Source organism: Plecotus auritus, assembly GCF_963455305.1.
Source record: "Plecotus auritus genome assembly, chromosome: 9".
NCBI lineage: Eukaryota > Metazoa > Chordata > Mammalia > Chiroptera > Vespertilionidae > Plecotus > Plecotus auritus.
The window spans coordinates 10,506,335-10,523,470 of NC_137783.1; the positions used below are offsets into that span (position 1 = coordinate 10,506,335).

The 17,136-nt window shown below is 38.6% G+C and overlaps 1 protein-coding gene across 1 annotated transcript in view; it reads right to left on the minus strand.

Moving 5' to 3' along the window:
* The window catches only part of NHLRC2 (NHL repeat containing 2), a 54,042-nt gene that overhangs the window by 30,085 nt on the left and 6,821 nt on the right, over positions 1-17,136 (minus strand). The window contains exons 3-5 of the mRNA XM_080642455.1: positions 15,591-16,046; positions 11,492-11,613; positions 1,868-1,997 (exon numbers count right to left, since the gene is read on the minus strand). Coding sequence (XP_080498581.1) covers positions 1,868-1,997; positions 11,492-11,613; positions 15,591-16,046 — 708 coding nt within the window. The remainder of the gene's footprint in view (positions 1-1,867; positions 1,998-11,491; positions 11,614-15,590; positions 16,047-17,136) is intronic.

Consider the following 17,136-nt stretch of genomic DNA (forward strand, 5'->3'; position numbering starts at 1 on the left):
GCACTATACTGCCAACCCGGTCATTAAAAAATTGAACCGCTTTCTTACACCTTACACCAAACAGCTGTTGCCCTTAAAACCCCTCCTCAGCCCCCACCTTAGGTTCTGCCTTCACAGTTCACCCAGATTAGGTTCTGACTGGTCGGTTTCTATGCCAGCCAGTGTCAAAAGCTCCGCCTCCTAGGCAGCCATTGGCTCCTCGCAGTTCACCCAGATTTAGTTCTGATTGGTCGGTTTCTATGCCAGTCAGCGTCTCCAGGCTTATCTCCGGGCCTGATCAGAGAGGCGGGGCTGATCAGCAGCCACCCCAGGCTGCTGGCGAGCGGGCTGAACTCCTGACCTCTCCGAGAGCGAGACTCGCCAGCAGCCTGGGGCAGCTGCTGACCAGCCCCACCTCCCTCTCTCTCTCCGAGAGGTCATCAGTTCAGCCCGCTCACCAGTCCCCACCCACCCGAGCCTGCTGCGCGCACAGCCTGGCTTTCGGTCGTCCCTTTGGTCGTTATGGACCCTTGCTCTTTATATATATAGATAATCTATGTTCTTACTGATTGCACCTGGGATGTACTGCTCCCTCTACCACCCCATCCTCTTCCCCACTATGATTATTGTGATACAGAATTCCAAAAAGGAAAATCTCAAAAAGAACTTGTGTAAAATCCCAAAGTACAGGTAGTACCAAAAATTCATCCACTTATTTTATGAATATTAAAAACTCTATAGAAAGTTAATCAAATGAAAAAAATCAAGGTCTTTGAATTATAAACAAATTGGCATCATGATAAAAAATTATCTCAGATGTAAAGCCATTCAACTAAACTGATGCTTATCCTATATAATAAAAAGCTAATATGCAAATATACCGAACGGTGGAATGACCAATCACTATGACGCACACTGACCACCAGGGGGCAGAGGCTCAACACAGGAGCTGCCCCCCTGGTGGTCAGTGCGCTCCCACAGGGGGAGCGCCGCTCAGCCAGAAGCTCTGAGCCGGGCTCACAGCTGGCAAGGAGCAGGCTTAAGCTGCCAGTTGGACATCCCCCGAGGGCTCCTGGACTGCAAGGGTGCAGGCCAGGCTGAGGGACCGCCCCCACCCAAGTGCTCAAATTTCGTACACCAGGCCTCTAGTTCACTCTATAAATATATTAAGACCATCCAAACCATCTAGTCCCAAATTCCATTTTCAGTGTATTCTACTAACTTACTTTATTCATTACTCTGTTTTATATGTAGATAACCATCCCTGTATCACTGAGGGCCAATGAGAAATAAGAGGACTTATGCTCCTGGGTCATCTTATAGTCAATTAATGTAGGTAACAAAGATTGTAAAGATAATGTCAATCTTATTCATTATCAATACCTACATAATACAGTAGGGCAAAGTGTTTTTTTAATTGCTCAAAAGAAGCTATCATGGTTCAACACAAATTTTAATAATCTAAAAAAAGTAACTGTCACTTTTTAATTTTTTTTTCAAACTAGAAAAAAAAGGACATTGTTAAATGGTATAGTTCATGAATAATCTTTTGAAGTTCTGAACTATGATCCTAATTTAAGAATATTCAGAGCTACATTAATTGGAAGCTGCAGTTAAACTGAGATTCTTTAACATTAATTCAGAATAATATATACACTACCTTGTGTGTAAAACATGTGTAATGTTAGATGTTATATATAATAATATACTCCATCTTACATACATTACTGCTGGCTTTGCTTTTAGACAATAAATCTCAAGCCACAGGCATAAAAGTATAAAATTACTAGCAATAGAATTAATCCAAATGAATGTCCCCAGCATCTTTTTAAAATCTTACATTTATGAAACAATGTTTACTTATATTAAGTATTAAAAGTTTACATACCTGATGATCCCAAAATTACATCCCACGGGGAACTAATGGGCTGTTGCTCTCCTTTAGCTCCACCTTCTTTATCTGTACCTTGAATCCCAATGCCAGCTACAGTGCTCACCATCTCAGCTTCTAGGTCAATCTACAGAAATGAGTATGTTTTATGCAATGCATGTTACCTTTTATTTTCTTTTGTACATGAAGATTTTCAATAAAAACATATAAAAGGTATTTGCAATACAAATACTTCCTTTAAAAACAAAAAAGTATAAATCCCTGGGAATTAGGGGGAAAGAAGGATGAATAAGTGGAACACAGGATTTTTAGGGCAGTGAAACTATTCTGTCTGATGCTACAATGGTCAATGGATACATGTCATGGTGCATTTGTCCAAACCTACAAAATGTGCCAACCAGGAGTGAACCCTAACATAAACGAAGGTCTCTGCATGATAATGATGTGCAGGTTCGATAAGTGAAACAAATGGTATCACATTGGTGTGGAATGATTGATGATGAGGGAGTGTTGCAGGGATGCGGGGAAAGAAACTGTGCTTTATGTTCAATTTTGCTATGAATCTAAAACTGCTCTAAAAAATAAAGTCTATTATCTTTAAAAAATTTAAAAGCTTAAAAAAGGTTTAATTAAGCATAGGGTGATCTTGTTATTCAAAAGCTCAAAACTCAGTCCTTTTCATTTCCTCACCTGTCCATGCCCCCACTTCCCTCCTGCCCCCCTCATCTCATCATGCCTCTACCAGAAATGGTGTTGATCTTCTCTTAACTATAAAATATTTTAAAAGAAAGTGAAATTTTAAAGCAAAATCTAAAAAATTCACATTTCTTAAAATTAAATGTATTTCAATTATGCTTGGCTACTAAATGGCACATATATAGCTTAATATGTGCCAGCTGCTGATTCAGGTGTCATCCATCCATTCATCCTCATAATGACTACGATTATCATTATTGCACAGATCATTATGTAACTTTCTCAAGATTCTATAGCTAGTAAGTCCAGGATCTGGGATTTGAATACAGGCAGTGCTAGCTCTACTACATTATGTTGCCTCTACTGTATAAAATGGAAAACTAATGCATTCTACTGGGGAAAAAAAGCTATGGTTTCATCTGAAACCCTTCCACCAACACTTTACCATGAACATTTTCAAACTAGAAAAAAGTTAAAAGAATCTTGCAGCAAAGATCCATACACAAACCACTTATTATCACCATTTCACTTACTTGCTTTATTACATATTTTACCCAGCTATCAATCTACCCACCAACAATGTATAGGATTTCCAATTGCTCCACATTCTTGCCAATATATAATGTTGTCAGTCTTTTAAATTTAAACCATTATAGTTGATATAAAGTGGATAAAAGTGATCAACATCCTGAGTTGAAAAGGAAATGTAAATGACAAGGTCATTCTTATACCTTCTTTTGAAAAAATGTCTGATCAAATCTTTGACCCATTTTTTATTGGGTTATCTTCTCATTTTTTAGTTGTAGGAACCTTTATGTATTTCATGGATACTTCATAAAAATGTTTTGTAAATTTTTAAGGTTATTTTTTTGACAGCCTGTAGCTTGTCTTTTTTTTTTTTTAACAGTAAATTTTAATGTGCAGAAATTTTAATTTTTGATAAATTTGAATTTATCACTTTTTCTTTTATGATTATGTTTGTGTCCTGTCTTTGGAAATCTTTGCCCACCTTTAAGTCATGAAGATACTGTTTTCGTCTAAAAGCTTTAAATTTTTAGCATTTACATTTAGGTCTGTGATGCATCTCGAGTTTATTTGTATACAATATGCGAGGTAATGTGTTTCTTTTTATCCCCCACATGGGTATCTAGTTGTTTAAGCACAATTTGCTAAAATGACTTTCCTTTCTCCCTTGATGCTTTTTGGGAAGTCATAACTGTATTTGATATGACGTTTCTTCTAGGTGCTTTATTCTTTTTATTGATCTATATATTAACAAAGTATCACAGTCTTGATCAGTGTAACATTAAGTAAGTCTTGAAATCAGGTACTATAAGTCTTTTAACTTTGTTCATTTTCAAGATTTTAGATATGATAAATTCTTTACTTTGCATTTTCATGTAAATTTTGGGATCCACTTAATACCTTCAAAAAAGCCTGGTAAGAGTTTTGAATGGGATTGCACTGAGTTTAAAGATCAATTTGGAGAGAACTGACATCTTAATATTGAAACGTCCAATCCAATACTGTTTTATAATTTGAAGTACACAAGTCTGGTGTGTATTTTGTTAAATTTATTCTAAGTACTTTATGTTTTTATTGCTACCATAAATAGAATTTTACTAGAAAAAATTTAACTTCCAATTAACTGTTAGTAATATATAAACACACAGTGAGTCTTTTTTATTGACTTTGTATTCTGCAACCTTCCTAAATTCTCTTATTAGTGCAAGTAGCTTTTTCATAGATTTCTTGGAATTTTCTATGTATACTAGAGGCCCGATGCACGAAATTCATGTAAGATCTCACTCATTTGTGGAATATAATGAACAACATAAAGTGATCAACAAAAACAGATCCAGAGACAGAGAAGCATCGATCAGACCATCAAACCTCAAAGGGAAGGTAGGGGAGGATGAGGGTAAGGGGGAGAGAGAGATCAACCAAAGGACTTGTATGCATGCATATAAGCCTAACCAATGGACACAGACACCAGTGGGGTGAGGGCATGAGTAAGGAGGTGGGGAGGTAATGGGGGGATAAGGACACATATGTAATACCTTAATCAATAAAGAAAAAAAAATTCATGCAAGAGTAGGCCTTCCTTCCCCCAGCTGCCGGCACTGGCTTCCCTCCGGCCACCAGCAGGCACCCGTTATCCGGGCTTCCCTCAGGCGGCCGGCAGGCACCTGGAACCCCGGCTTCCCTCGCAGCCCCAGCTACACTTTTATTATAGATGACATGCCACTGGCAAATAAAGACAGTTCTTCCTATATGCCTTTTTTGTTTCTCTTTCTTGCCTTACTACAACAGGTGTGGCAAGAGTGGGAATCCTTGCCTTGTTCCCAATCATGGAGGGAAAGCATTCAATATTTTGCATTAATTGTAGCTATATAGCCATTTTGTAAATGCCCTTTGATCATATTCACAATGGTTATTTCCTTTTCAAGTTTACTAATTTTTTCATTAATAGGTATCGAACTGCCCAGCCCGTGTGAACCAGGAGATCACTGTTTGATTCCTGATCAGGGCACATGCCCGGGTTGTGGGCTTGATCCCCAGTGGGGGGGCATGCAGGAGACAGCCGAGCAATGATTCTCTCTCATCACTGATGTTTCTCTCTCTCTCACTCTCCCTTTCTCTCTGAAATCAATTAAAATATATATTTTAAAAATAGGTATTAAATATTTTAAAGTTTTTCTGAGTATAGTAATGATTATTGTCTTTTATTCCTTTACTACAATGAAATACATTGATTTATTTTAGCAATATCCTCTTGCATAATTTTTATAATCTCTCAAAATTGTAAAGATTATTATTAATGTAACCCTATCTATATTTTTTACTGAACTCAATCTGCAAAAATGCAATAGGCAGCTAGGGATAGGTCCTTGAAATAATATTTGATCTAAAAAATGTATTTTAGAAATTGACATGACAATCAAAGAATTCCTCTTGCAAAAAGCCCCTGGTCCAGGTGATGTTACTGGGGTTTTTTAATGAATGTTTAAAACCATTAATATTTAAGTTAGACAAATTATTCCAAAAGTAAAAAAACAAAAAACTAACTAGCTCATTTAATGAGTTTAGTGTGACCTTGATTCCAAAACCAGGTTACAACAGTACAAGAAAATATAGAATCATTTAATTTATGAAAATGAATTTTTAAATATTATATATAATTTTGGATAATCAAATCCAATTAGACTTCTAAAAAATTTATCATTAGGTAAGGTTTATCCCAGGAATACAAAGATGGCTTAACATTAAAAAAAAACAGTAATATAATTCATTACATCAACACACTGAGGGCAAAATATTACCTAATTATTTCAATAAATATAGAACATACACTTCATAAAATTATAATAAAATAATCCTAAGTAACTAAGAATATAAATAAAGTTTCTTCATAAATATTTTTCCCCCAAAGCTATAGAAGACACTAAACTTCGGAGAAAATTGACATGCATTCTCTTTAAGAATATGAGCATGACAAAATACACACTCACTGCTAATGCTTAACAACAACTGAGGTTCTATCCAGCAATATAATAAAAAAAAGATGTGTATAAATAAGAAAGGAAAATATAAACCTGCCATTTGTTTTTTGCTGACATCATAATCTATATAATCTATATAATAAAAGCCTAAGCAACCTTTATGGTGGAACAACCAGAATGACTGGTAGCTATGATGTGCACTGACCACCAGGGGGCAGACGCTCAATGCAGGAGCTGCTCCCTGGTGGTCAGTGTGCTCCCACAGGAAGCCAGGCTCACGGCTGGCGAGCGCAGCAGTGGTGGCGGGAGCCTCTCCTATCTCCGTGGCAGCACTAAGCAGCAGTGAGCTGAGCGGTAAGGAGCAGCAAGCAGGTGGGTGGTAAAGAGCGAGGGGTCCTGGACTGCGAGAGGGCACAGGCCAGGCTGAGGAATCCTCCCCCACAGTGCATGACTTTCGTGCACCGGGCATCTAGTTATTTATATAAGAAACAAAAGATTTTGCAGAAATGGATATGCTGATTCTAAAATTCATAGGAAATTGTAAGGTACCCAGAACAGACAAAACAATGTTGAAAAAGAAGACTGTGAGAAGATCTGTATTTAACTGATTTCAAAATTTATTAAAAGTTACAGCAATCAAAACAGTGTGGTGTAGATCAATGGAATAGATCTGGAAGTCCAGAAATAAAACTATGCAAGTATGAATAATTACATGACTCAACAATGAGTACTTAAATATTGATCCAAGAAAAATAAAAATGTCTACAAAAAACTTACACATGAATTATTTTCCCACTAGCGGCCCAGTGCACGAAATTCGTGCACGGGGGGAGGGAGGGTGTCCCTCAGCCCAGCCTGCACACTCTCCAATCTGGGATCCTTCTCACAATCCAGGACTGCTGGCTCCCAACTGCTCGCCTGCCTGCCTTCCTGACTGCCCCGAACCGCTTCTGCCTGCCAGCCTGATCACCCCTAACCACTCCCCGGCCAGCCTGATTGATGCCTAACTGCTCCCCTGCCAGCCCGTTTGCCCCTAACTGCCCTCCCCTGCAGGCCTGGTCACCCCTAACTGTCCTCCCCTGCAGGCCTGGTCCCCCACAACTGCCCTCCCCTGCAGCCCTGGTTCCCCCCAACTGCTCTCCCCTGCAGGCCTGGGTCCTCCCCAACTGCCCTTCCCTGCAGGCCTGGTCACCCCCAACTTCCCTCCTCTGCCGGCCTGGTCACCCCTAACTGCCCTCCCCTGCAGGCTTGATCACCCCCAACTGGCTTCCCCTGCTGGCCATCTTGTGCCCACATGAGGGCAGGATCTTTGACCACATGGGGGCAGCCATTTTGTGTGTTGGAGTGATGGTCAATCTGCATATTACTCTTTTATTAGATAGGATAGAGGCCTGGTGCACGGGTGGGGGCCAGCTGGTTTGTCCTGAAAGGTGTCCTGGATCAGGGTGGGGGTTCCCTTGGGGCATGGGGCAGCCTGGGCGAGGGGCCTGTGGTGGTTTGCAGGCCGGCCATGCCCCCCGGCGACCCAAGCAGAGAACCTGGTATCTGGGATTTATTTATCTTCTACAATTGAAACTTTGTAGCCTGGAGCGGAGCCAAGCCTTCTGCTCGCTCCGTGGCAGCAGCCATTTCTGTTGGGATTTATTTATCTTCTATAATTGAAACTTTGTAGTCTTAAGCGGAGGCCTGGGCCGGCCAGGGCTGCAGAAGCTTGGCTTCCTCCATCGCCGGGGGCAACCCTAGCCTCCTACTCTCTCAGCTCCGTGGCTGCCGCCATTTCTGTTTGGATTTATTTATCTTCTATAATTGAAATTTTGTAGCCTGGAGTGGAAGCCTGGGCCGGCAAGGGCAGGCGGAAAGCTTGGCTTCCTCCATTGCCAGGGAAACCCAAGCCTTCCTCCTGCTCTCTGTGGCTGCAGCCATCTTGGTTGGGTTTATTTGCATATTCGCTCCCGATTGGCTGGTGGGCGTGGCTTGTGGGTGTAGCAGAGGTACAGTCAATTTGCATATTACTCTTTTATTAGATAGGATAATAGCCAAAAATTGGAAACACCCTGAATTTCAACCAACTGATAAATGGACAGACATAATGTGGAATATCCATACAATGGAATGCTATTCAGAAATGCAAAGGAATAAACTACAGATGAACCTCAAAAACATTACATGGAATGAAAGAAGCCAGGCACAAAGACCATATATTGTATGACTCTATTTATATGAAATGTTCAAGAGACTTTCTATTTCTATAAAGATTAGGACTGTGGGTGGGAGTAGGAATTAACTGTAAAAGGCATGAACATTCTTACTGAGAGGATGAAAATAATCTAAAACTAATTTATGGTTATGGCTGCACAACTTTACAGCCCCTTCCCCTGGCCAGCGCCACCCGCATCAGCGCCCCCACCCCGATCGGGGATGGGGCCAGCTGGCCAACCTCCCGCAATACCTCCCTCCAACCGGTCTGGCCCAAATAGTCCCCAATTGGGGCGGGCTAGCACCAGGCCTCTAATCCTATATAATAAAGAGGTGATATGCAAATTGACCCTCACACCCTCACAAGATGGCTGCCTACGACCATGCCGGCATGGGGTTAGTGAGGGACAACCAAACAACTAAACAAGGAGGCTGCATGGGGCAACCAAGCCGGCAGGGGGGTTAGTGAGGGACGACCAAACAACTGAACATTACGGCTGCGTCGGGCGACCAGGCCGGCAGAGGAGTGCAGTAAGAGGCGACCAGGCTGGTGGGGGGCGGGCAGTAAGAGGCAACAAGGCCGGCTGGGGGGGGTGGGCAGTTGGGGGTGACCAGGCCAGCAGGGGGGCAGTAAGAGGCAACCAGGCCAGCCGGGGGGGGGGGGCAGTTGGGGGTGACCAGGCCAGCAGGGGGGCAGTAAGAGGCGACCAGGCCAGTGTGGGGCGGGGGGGCAGTTGGGCAACCAGGCAGGCAGGCAGGTGAGCGATTAGGAGCCAACGGGCCAGGATTGTGAGAGGGATGTCTGACTGCCGGTTTAGACCTGATCCCTAGGCTGTCCCAGATTGGAGAGGGTGCAGGCTGGGCTGAGGGGACCCCCCCCCACCGCCCGTGCACGAATTTCATGCACCGGGCCTCTAGTATCATAATAAAGTTATTAAAAAACAAGTACACAAAACACTACATATTTTACAAGGTCAGATACAAATAAAAATATATGAGTTGAACATAGAATGACTGCCTGCAGGTGTGTTTATGCAGAGAAAATGGGAATGGGGATAAAGAGGAATTTATAAATTAATAAATAATATTCTGAACAAAGGATAGGTCTGCATTGAAAAATGTGAGCTGTAAATGTAAGATTATGACCAATCCTCTGTTAATGAGGTTTAAGCAAAAGTAAAATACAATAAATATTTTTTAAAAGAGAGGAAGAAATAATTCCACTTTACGTCCTATTTTCTGCAGACACTATACTAAGCCATATAGTATAAAAATAACTTTGGGTAACCTAAATATGTGATTATGCTACTTAAAAAGTATTTGAAATACAGTCAATACTTCAAAACCTGTGGGTTCTAAAGCAAGAGATATAATGGACAATTAAAAAAGGTAAGTACTCACTGAATATTGCAGGGTAAATATTTTACTTCTTTAATACCCTGTTAGATATCTATGATATGATAAATTAAAGAAGCATACAACCCCAAAAGATATTGCTAAGGACTTTAAGGACTTAGTAACAATAGAAAAGCACTTTTTTTCCAAAGTATATACCATGAAATCATTAGTTAGTCCTATGAAAAGTTCTGCCTAAAAAGTAATCCTTGACCAAGGAAGTTTAGAAATACTACACACATATACCCCTAGCAATGTATTCACAATACATTAGCATATTAAAGTCTCTAAAAAGAGTCTCCAAGACTTGAAAAAAAAACTAAATCTGCTTTATTTTATAAATCCATAAAATTATTTTTTCATGGAACACCTTTTCATATTAAGAGAAATATACACTTTAGAAAATGCATCATTAAATAGATGTTCTTTATTCAGAAATTCATTCAACAAATATCTATTGAACACCTGCTGTGGGCCAGGCCCTGTTCCAGGTGCTTAGGATTTCAGAGATAAGGAAACCAAATTTCATGACCTCATGGAGATTTTCATTACAGTGGATATTATATGTCCTACACGTTTTTTTTCTATTATATGTATAATAGGTGATAATATTGTCAAATAAATGGGCATAGATATCGATAGACAAAGAAACAGCAAGAAAATCAAGAAAGTATCTGAAACAGTATGTTTAGGCATGATGGATTAGATCAGTGGTCGGCAAACTCATTAGTCAACAGAGCCAAATATCAACAGTACAATGATTGAAATTACTTTTGAGAGCCGAAAACCGACTTTTGCGCATGGGCCACGAAGTTTCAATCGCACTGTACGTGCGCGCCCGCATGTGGTATTATGTGGAAGAGCCACACTCAAGGGGCCAAAGAGCTGCATGTGGCTCGTGAGCCACAGTTTGCCAACCAGTGGATTAGATCAACTTAGATTTTAGAAAAAGACAGCAACTTAAAGACCACTGATTTATAGCCAAAATCTTCATCAATAAGGAATGTTTAAAATGACTTCTACAATGGATATGATGCAGTCATATCATTCATGTGACTAATATAGATAAATAAGTTAAAAAGACTGCAAAGATTATGTAAGTACGGTAGGATTCCACCACCATTTGTTTAAAAAACAATTGTCTAGAGCAGCGGTCACCAACCGGCGGTCTGCAGACCACTGGTGGTCTGTGAGGTCCAAAAGGTTTGCGACCGCTCGTCCAGAGTCAGTCTTTTTATTATAAATGTATTTGTGAGTAGAAAATTTCTGAAAAGACACAAACTTTAATAATGGTTGGTTACCTCTAGGGAGATGGAATAAAAGATCAGAGAACTATTTTTTATCTTTATGATTAACTCATTTTTTAAAAACAAGATTCATTACTTTTATTCAGATATAAAACAACTTTTAAGACTTACTGACTGATAAGTATTTGTAGGCAAAGCAAAAAAGATGAAGGCAGGAAGTGGTATGATTTTTTTTCTAGGTTTCAGAAAATTTAACTTTTAAAAGGACAAAGCACCACTTTGTATATAGTGGTTAGAAAAATATCTCAAAATGAGGAGCTTTTGGGTGATTAGGCATGAGACTTTGAAACAAAGGGCAAAAAAGGGGACTTGACTGAGGGTTTATCTTCTGAGACAACTATAGGCTGACACCCAGAAAAACAAGATACCTAAGAATAAAACTAAAGTCAGCACCTCTTAAAATAGCTGAATATAAATGATTTGAGGTATTTAAGCATCGCCTTCTCACTCTAAATATTTAATGTAGCAAGTAAGTATCTGTTTTTCTGATTGGAAGTATAAAACTATTTAAAATGGAAAATTACCTTTCTTATAAGGTGGTTTTCAGTATCTGCCACATATATGATATTGTTCATTATGGCTACACCCTGTGGTGAATTAAAAGTTGACTCTGAAAATATTCCATCTTTTCTTCCAGGATTGGGTCCTAAAAGACAAGATAGCCATAAGACAAAATTTTTCCATTTAGCAAAACCTCCAAAAGAAAATCTGTATTTAAAGCCTGGATTTTAATATAAATAACATGATGTTTCTATCTGAACACTAAAATGTTTCCTAATATATCTGTTTTTCTCAAGAGTAACAAGAGTTGTTAAAGACAGGGTGTATTGGATAATGGCTACTAGTGTACTTAACTATAGTAACATATATCAGAAAAAAATACTTTTAAAAGCATCTCAAGTACCTGTTTCCTAATTAAAAAGAACTAAATATAATTTTAATTTTTAAGCATCTAGATGAGTGATATTGGACAATTTGGGAAGATATGCTCATTTGATAATACTATTGACTGGTGAACAACATAGGTTTGAATTGCATGGGTCCACTTATATGAGGATTTTTTTCATTTATTTTAAATTTAAAGATCTACTTGGCTTTATTGAATGATTCATCAATCAGGCAGCATTCCATCTAATAAATAGGAAGAAGCTCTCTATGTGGATTTTTTTCAATAAATACTGTAAATGTATTCTCCCTATGATTTTCTTAGTAGCATTTCTTTTCTCTAGCTTACTTTTTTGTAAGAATACAGTATATGACACATATCCTATATAATAAAGATGTAATATGCAAATTGACCATCACTCCAACACACACGATGGCTGCCCCCATGTGGTCAAAGATGGCTGCCCCCATGTGGACACAAGATGGCTAGCAGGGGAGGACAGTTGGGAGGGACCAGGCCAGCAGAGGAGGACAGTTGGGGGCGACCAGGCCTGCAGGGGAGGACAGTTGGGGGGACCCAGGTCAGCAGGGGAGGGCAGTTAGGGGCGACCAGGCTGGCAAGGGAGGGCAGTTAGTGGTGACTGGGCCAGCAGCGGAGGGCAGTTAGGGACAATCGGACCGGCAAGGGAGCAGTTAGGCGTCGACCCGGCTGGCAGGGGAGTGGTTAGGGAGTGATCAGGATGGCAGGCAGAAGCAGTTAGGGGCAATCAGGCAGGCAGGCAGGCGAGCGGCTGGAAGCCAACAGTCCTGGATTGTGAGAGGGATGTCCGACTGCCCGTTTAGGCCCGATCCCGGTGGGGTCCCAGATTGGAGAGGGTGCAGGCTGGGCTGAAGGACACACCCCCCCCCTTGTGCACGAATTTCATGCACTGGTCCTCTAGTATACAATATGTGTTAATTGACTGTTTATGTTATCAGTAAAGATTCTGGTCAACAATAGGCTATTAGTAGTTTAGGCTATTAGTAGTTAAGTTTTTAGAAAGTCAAAAGTTGCATGTGAATTTTCAGCTGCACAGGGGGATGGCACCCCTAAGTCCCAAATTGTTGAATGGTCAATTGTACAATGAAAATCATGAACCCTTTCCTTATGGAAAAATACACATACCCATAAAATGTCACAAATAATTTCAAGAGTTTCCTAGATCCTCAAGTCCACTCAAGAATTTCTTAAGAGTCCATGAACCCTAGGTTAAGAATCCTTCATTTACTATTTCACTTTGCCACAAAGTTCTATACCTTATAGACACTGAAAAATAAAGAGAGTGATTCTGGTCTAGTGACCTTCTTCTCAGCTTTTGTAACACGTTGAGTTTTAAGAGTGGAGAGTAATCAAAATATAACTGTTATTTCTTTGACCAGAGGACAAGCCATTCAAAGCCTCTAAGTCAGCATTTCCAAACTATGCTTTGCAAAACTCCACTGTCCATAAGACGTTAGTAAGACAGGTGGATAGAAACAAAAACTCAAGAGCCCAACAGACTTGATTTAAATCCCAGCTGTATCTCTCTCTAGCTGATGACTATTCTTTGTGTCTCAGTTTGTCTTCTGTATAACGGAATAATATACCTCACTCACAGAACGGTAAGAACTAAATAAATTAATACAGGTAAAGTACTTAGAATAATGCCAGAAGTTGCCTGGCCAGCATGGCTCAGTGGTTGAATGTTGACCTATGAACCAGGAGGTCATGGTTCAATTCCGGTCAGGGCACATGCCCAGTGTGAGGCATACAGGAGACAGCCAATTAATGATTCTCCCTTATTGATGTTTCTGTCTCTCTCTCCCTCTCCCTTCCTTTCTGAAAGAAATAAAAATATATTTAAAAAAATAAAAAATGCCAGAAGTAAATGTATTACTATTATACTAATATTATTATTACTATTATTGACAGTTTTACTGTTATTACTATTATTAGTACTATTATTATTGGTGGTGAGAGTTCCCTGCAGGGGAAAAAAGGAAGAGAATTGTGGTCACTTCAAATTAAAAGATACTGTGTACTCTAAAATCTCTTGGATATTCATGAGGTACATTAGCAGAGTAAAATATATGAGCAGTACAGTAAAACCATCACCAACAAAAAAAAAATCTGTTAAACCACATCTAACTAGTTTTTCCTGGTGTAGCAGAACACAGTTCTTTTTTAAAAATTCCAGAATAACTATTAATTTATTACAAGGTAACAGTATGCCTAAAAACATGTTTGGGAAAGCTAGCTTGCTGTGAGTTTTCTCTATTTAACAAAAAAAGAATATTTACCTATACTATTTTGAAAGTTATAAAATCTATTATAAACTCTTTTAACAATTTAAATTCAACCTGCTACAACATTTTGAGTAACAATTCTCATAACTGCATGCCATAAACCAAAATACTAAGTTACTAAAACAAAATAAACAACATAAAACACATGCATACTCTAACAAAAACACCAACAAGAAACAAAAAATTCAAGAGCTAAAGGATAATATCTTGGCATATGAAGATTAGCACCAGGGTTTAGGAACATAATTAGTTTATTTGCACTAGGAGTGCAAGTATCTCTATTTTATGCAGTATGTGTTACCCAAGCGGGACTGCAGAGATGAATAACTTTTCTCTTTGATTAATATGTTGTTAATAATAATAAATTATTCTTAAATTAATAAGACTTTATTAATTATGTAGATGTAAATAAGAGTCCTTTTTAGATCTAAGATCAGAGAGATATGGAACAAAATGATCCATGCTTGAACGATACTTATATTTTGCTAAATCCAAAGAGAAATGATCTAGATCAGTGGTCGGCAAACTCATTAGTCAACAGAGCCAAATATCAATGGTACAACGATTGAAATTTCTTTTGAGAGCCAAATTTTTTAAACGTAAACTTCTTCTAACGCCACTTCTTTAAAATAGACTTGCCCAGGCTGTGGTATTTTGTGGAAGAGCCACACTCAAGGGGCCAAAGAGCCACATGTGGCTCGCAAGCCGCAGTTTGCCGACCACTGATCTAGACATATGAGTAAGTTCTTATGGAAGGAAAGAAAAAGAAAATTATATACAAATCCTAGGTTATTTATTTTATAATCTAAGTCTCAAGTTCCTAGAGAATTGTCTTGGTCTTAAAAAAGATATGGAAAAAAAAAAGATAAGGCTATATTTTGATGGAAAGTGAAATACTTCCATTTAAAATGCCCCAAATCCAAAATGTATACAGAGTATACAGTAGGTCCTCAAATACATTCAGCATTGTTTTATTATAATGTTGATAGTATGCCACAGGCACTTAACTCTTCTTTATATCAATTAGCCTATGGTAAAATTTGTTGTGTTATATGTTTTTTCATTTGAAGTTGCAGAACCTATTGACGATGTTAAGTGAGGATTTATTGTAATATTTTCATAAGATACAATAAGAGTGTGGTATTTTTTCTGAAAAAACAACATATACAAATATACTTTAAAAATTACTAGCTTAAAAGATTTTCTCCTTTTGATTTGAATGGGGTTTTGTAGGGTTTTTTGTTGTTTTTTTTAAGGGGTTACTTCAGGTACCATACATTAATTAACAAATTTCATAAAGTTAAAGTCAATGTATAGTGCTATAATTAGCTCTTATTTATAAATTTCAATATATTTCCTTGAACTTTTTTCACTAAAAATACATTACATATCATAATTAGAAACAAACTTTACCTCCAATGCTGTACTGAATTTGTCCATTCTTCCAGACGACCAAAATTCTATGATGTCCAGTGTCTGCTATTACCAATCTCTTAGAAAGATGGTCTACTGTTACTTTGCCAGGAAATAGCAATGGTGAAGGTGGCAAAGAATCTTTATAGAGTTTTATTCCAATTTTATTAGCTCTGATCTGTCCCCTGTCTTTGTAATACTTTAAAGCCATTGAAGTATACAAAAACAACTTCTCTTTGTGTCCCTCTCCAATCAAAGAAAACAACATGTTTCCACGGGGTCCAAGTATGACCACAGTTGGCCAGCAGGAAACCTCCAGTTCTTGCCAAAGGCTGGCATCTGCATCGTTAACCACAGGGTGGGTGATGTCATATCGAAGAACAGCACTCTTAATGTTATCCAGGACTTTTTCATTTGGAAACTTAGCCGAGTGAACACCAACAATCAGAAGACCATCTAAATGAAAGAAGTTAAATATTATGAAATATTAAAGCCTGAAAAGCGTCATCCACAAATTAGGTGTTGGCTCATTAGTAAATATAAATAGTCCAGAGGGGGAAAAAAAAACAATAAAAAAGGCAGAACTAAATTAGTGTGTGTATTTGACTGCATTTATTTATTTTTTTATTATTTTTTTAAAATATATTTTATTGATTTTTTACAGAGAGGAAGGGAGAGGGATAGATAGCTAGAAACATCGATGAGAGAGAAACATCGACCAGCTGCCTCCTGCACACCCCCTACTGGGGATGTGCCCGCAACCAAGGTACATGCCCTTGACCGGAATCGAACCCGGGACCTCTCAGTCCGCAGGCCGACGCTCTATCCACTGAGCCAAACCAGTCAGGGCTATTTGACTGCATTTAAACACAGGTCTAAAAAATTAACATTCAAGGTTTCTTTTATTTCTAGAACATTTTCTTGGATTCTAACTTTAGATTATTAGCTCCAGTCAGTTGTTTTGATTTTATTCTTCAGAGTCTCCAAGTAGTCTTATGTTGGACCTCTTCTGCTGTCTTCCAATTCAATCATTTTTTAACTCTTGTTACTTTTCTTTAGCTCATTTTTATTCCCTAAGTTTTACCCCCTGCTTTACTTCAATGCCCCTTACTCCATTTTTACATGAATTTATTGTCCCTTTGGCATAATTTGGTATTCATTTCTAATATAATTCTGACCTTTTCCTCCTATTTCTTTTCTGAGTTCAATCAGGACATTTCTTTTTCCTTTTTCTTTTTCTTTTTCTTTTTGGTCCATTTCTGTTTAGGTTTTGAATTTTGATTCAGGTTGCCTTTTCATTATTCCTAAAATCTGTTTGAAAATATGTAATTCAATTGAAAAATTGTTAGTTTTTGCCAATATTGTGAGAATTTTCATCAGCATTTCAACTCTGAGTCACATTTTCAACTTTTTACAGTTTTATATGGATATGATGTTTTTAATTTTCATTTCATGTTGTGGACAGGGCTCTCAGTTTGAGAGCGCCCTCTTCTGACAGTTGCCTTTTTCTGTGCAGTTAATCATACAGAACAAAAATAGGAAGAAC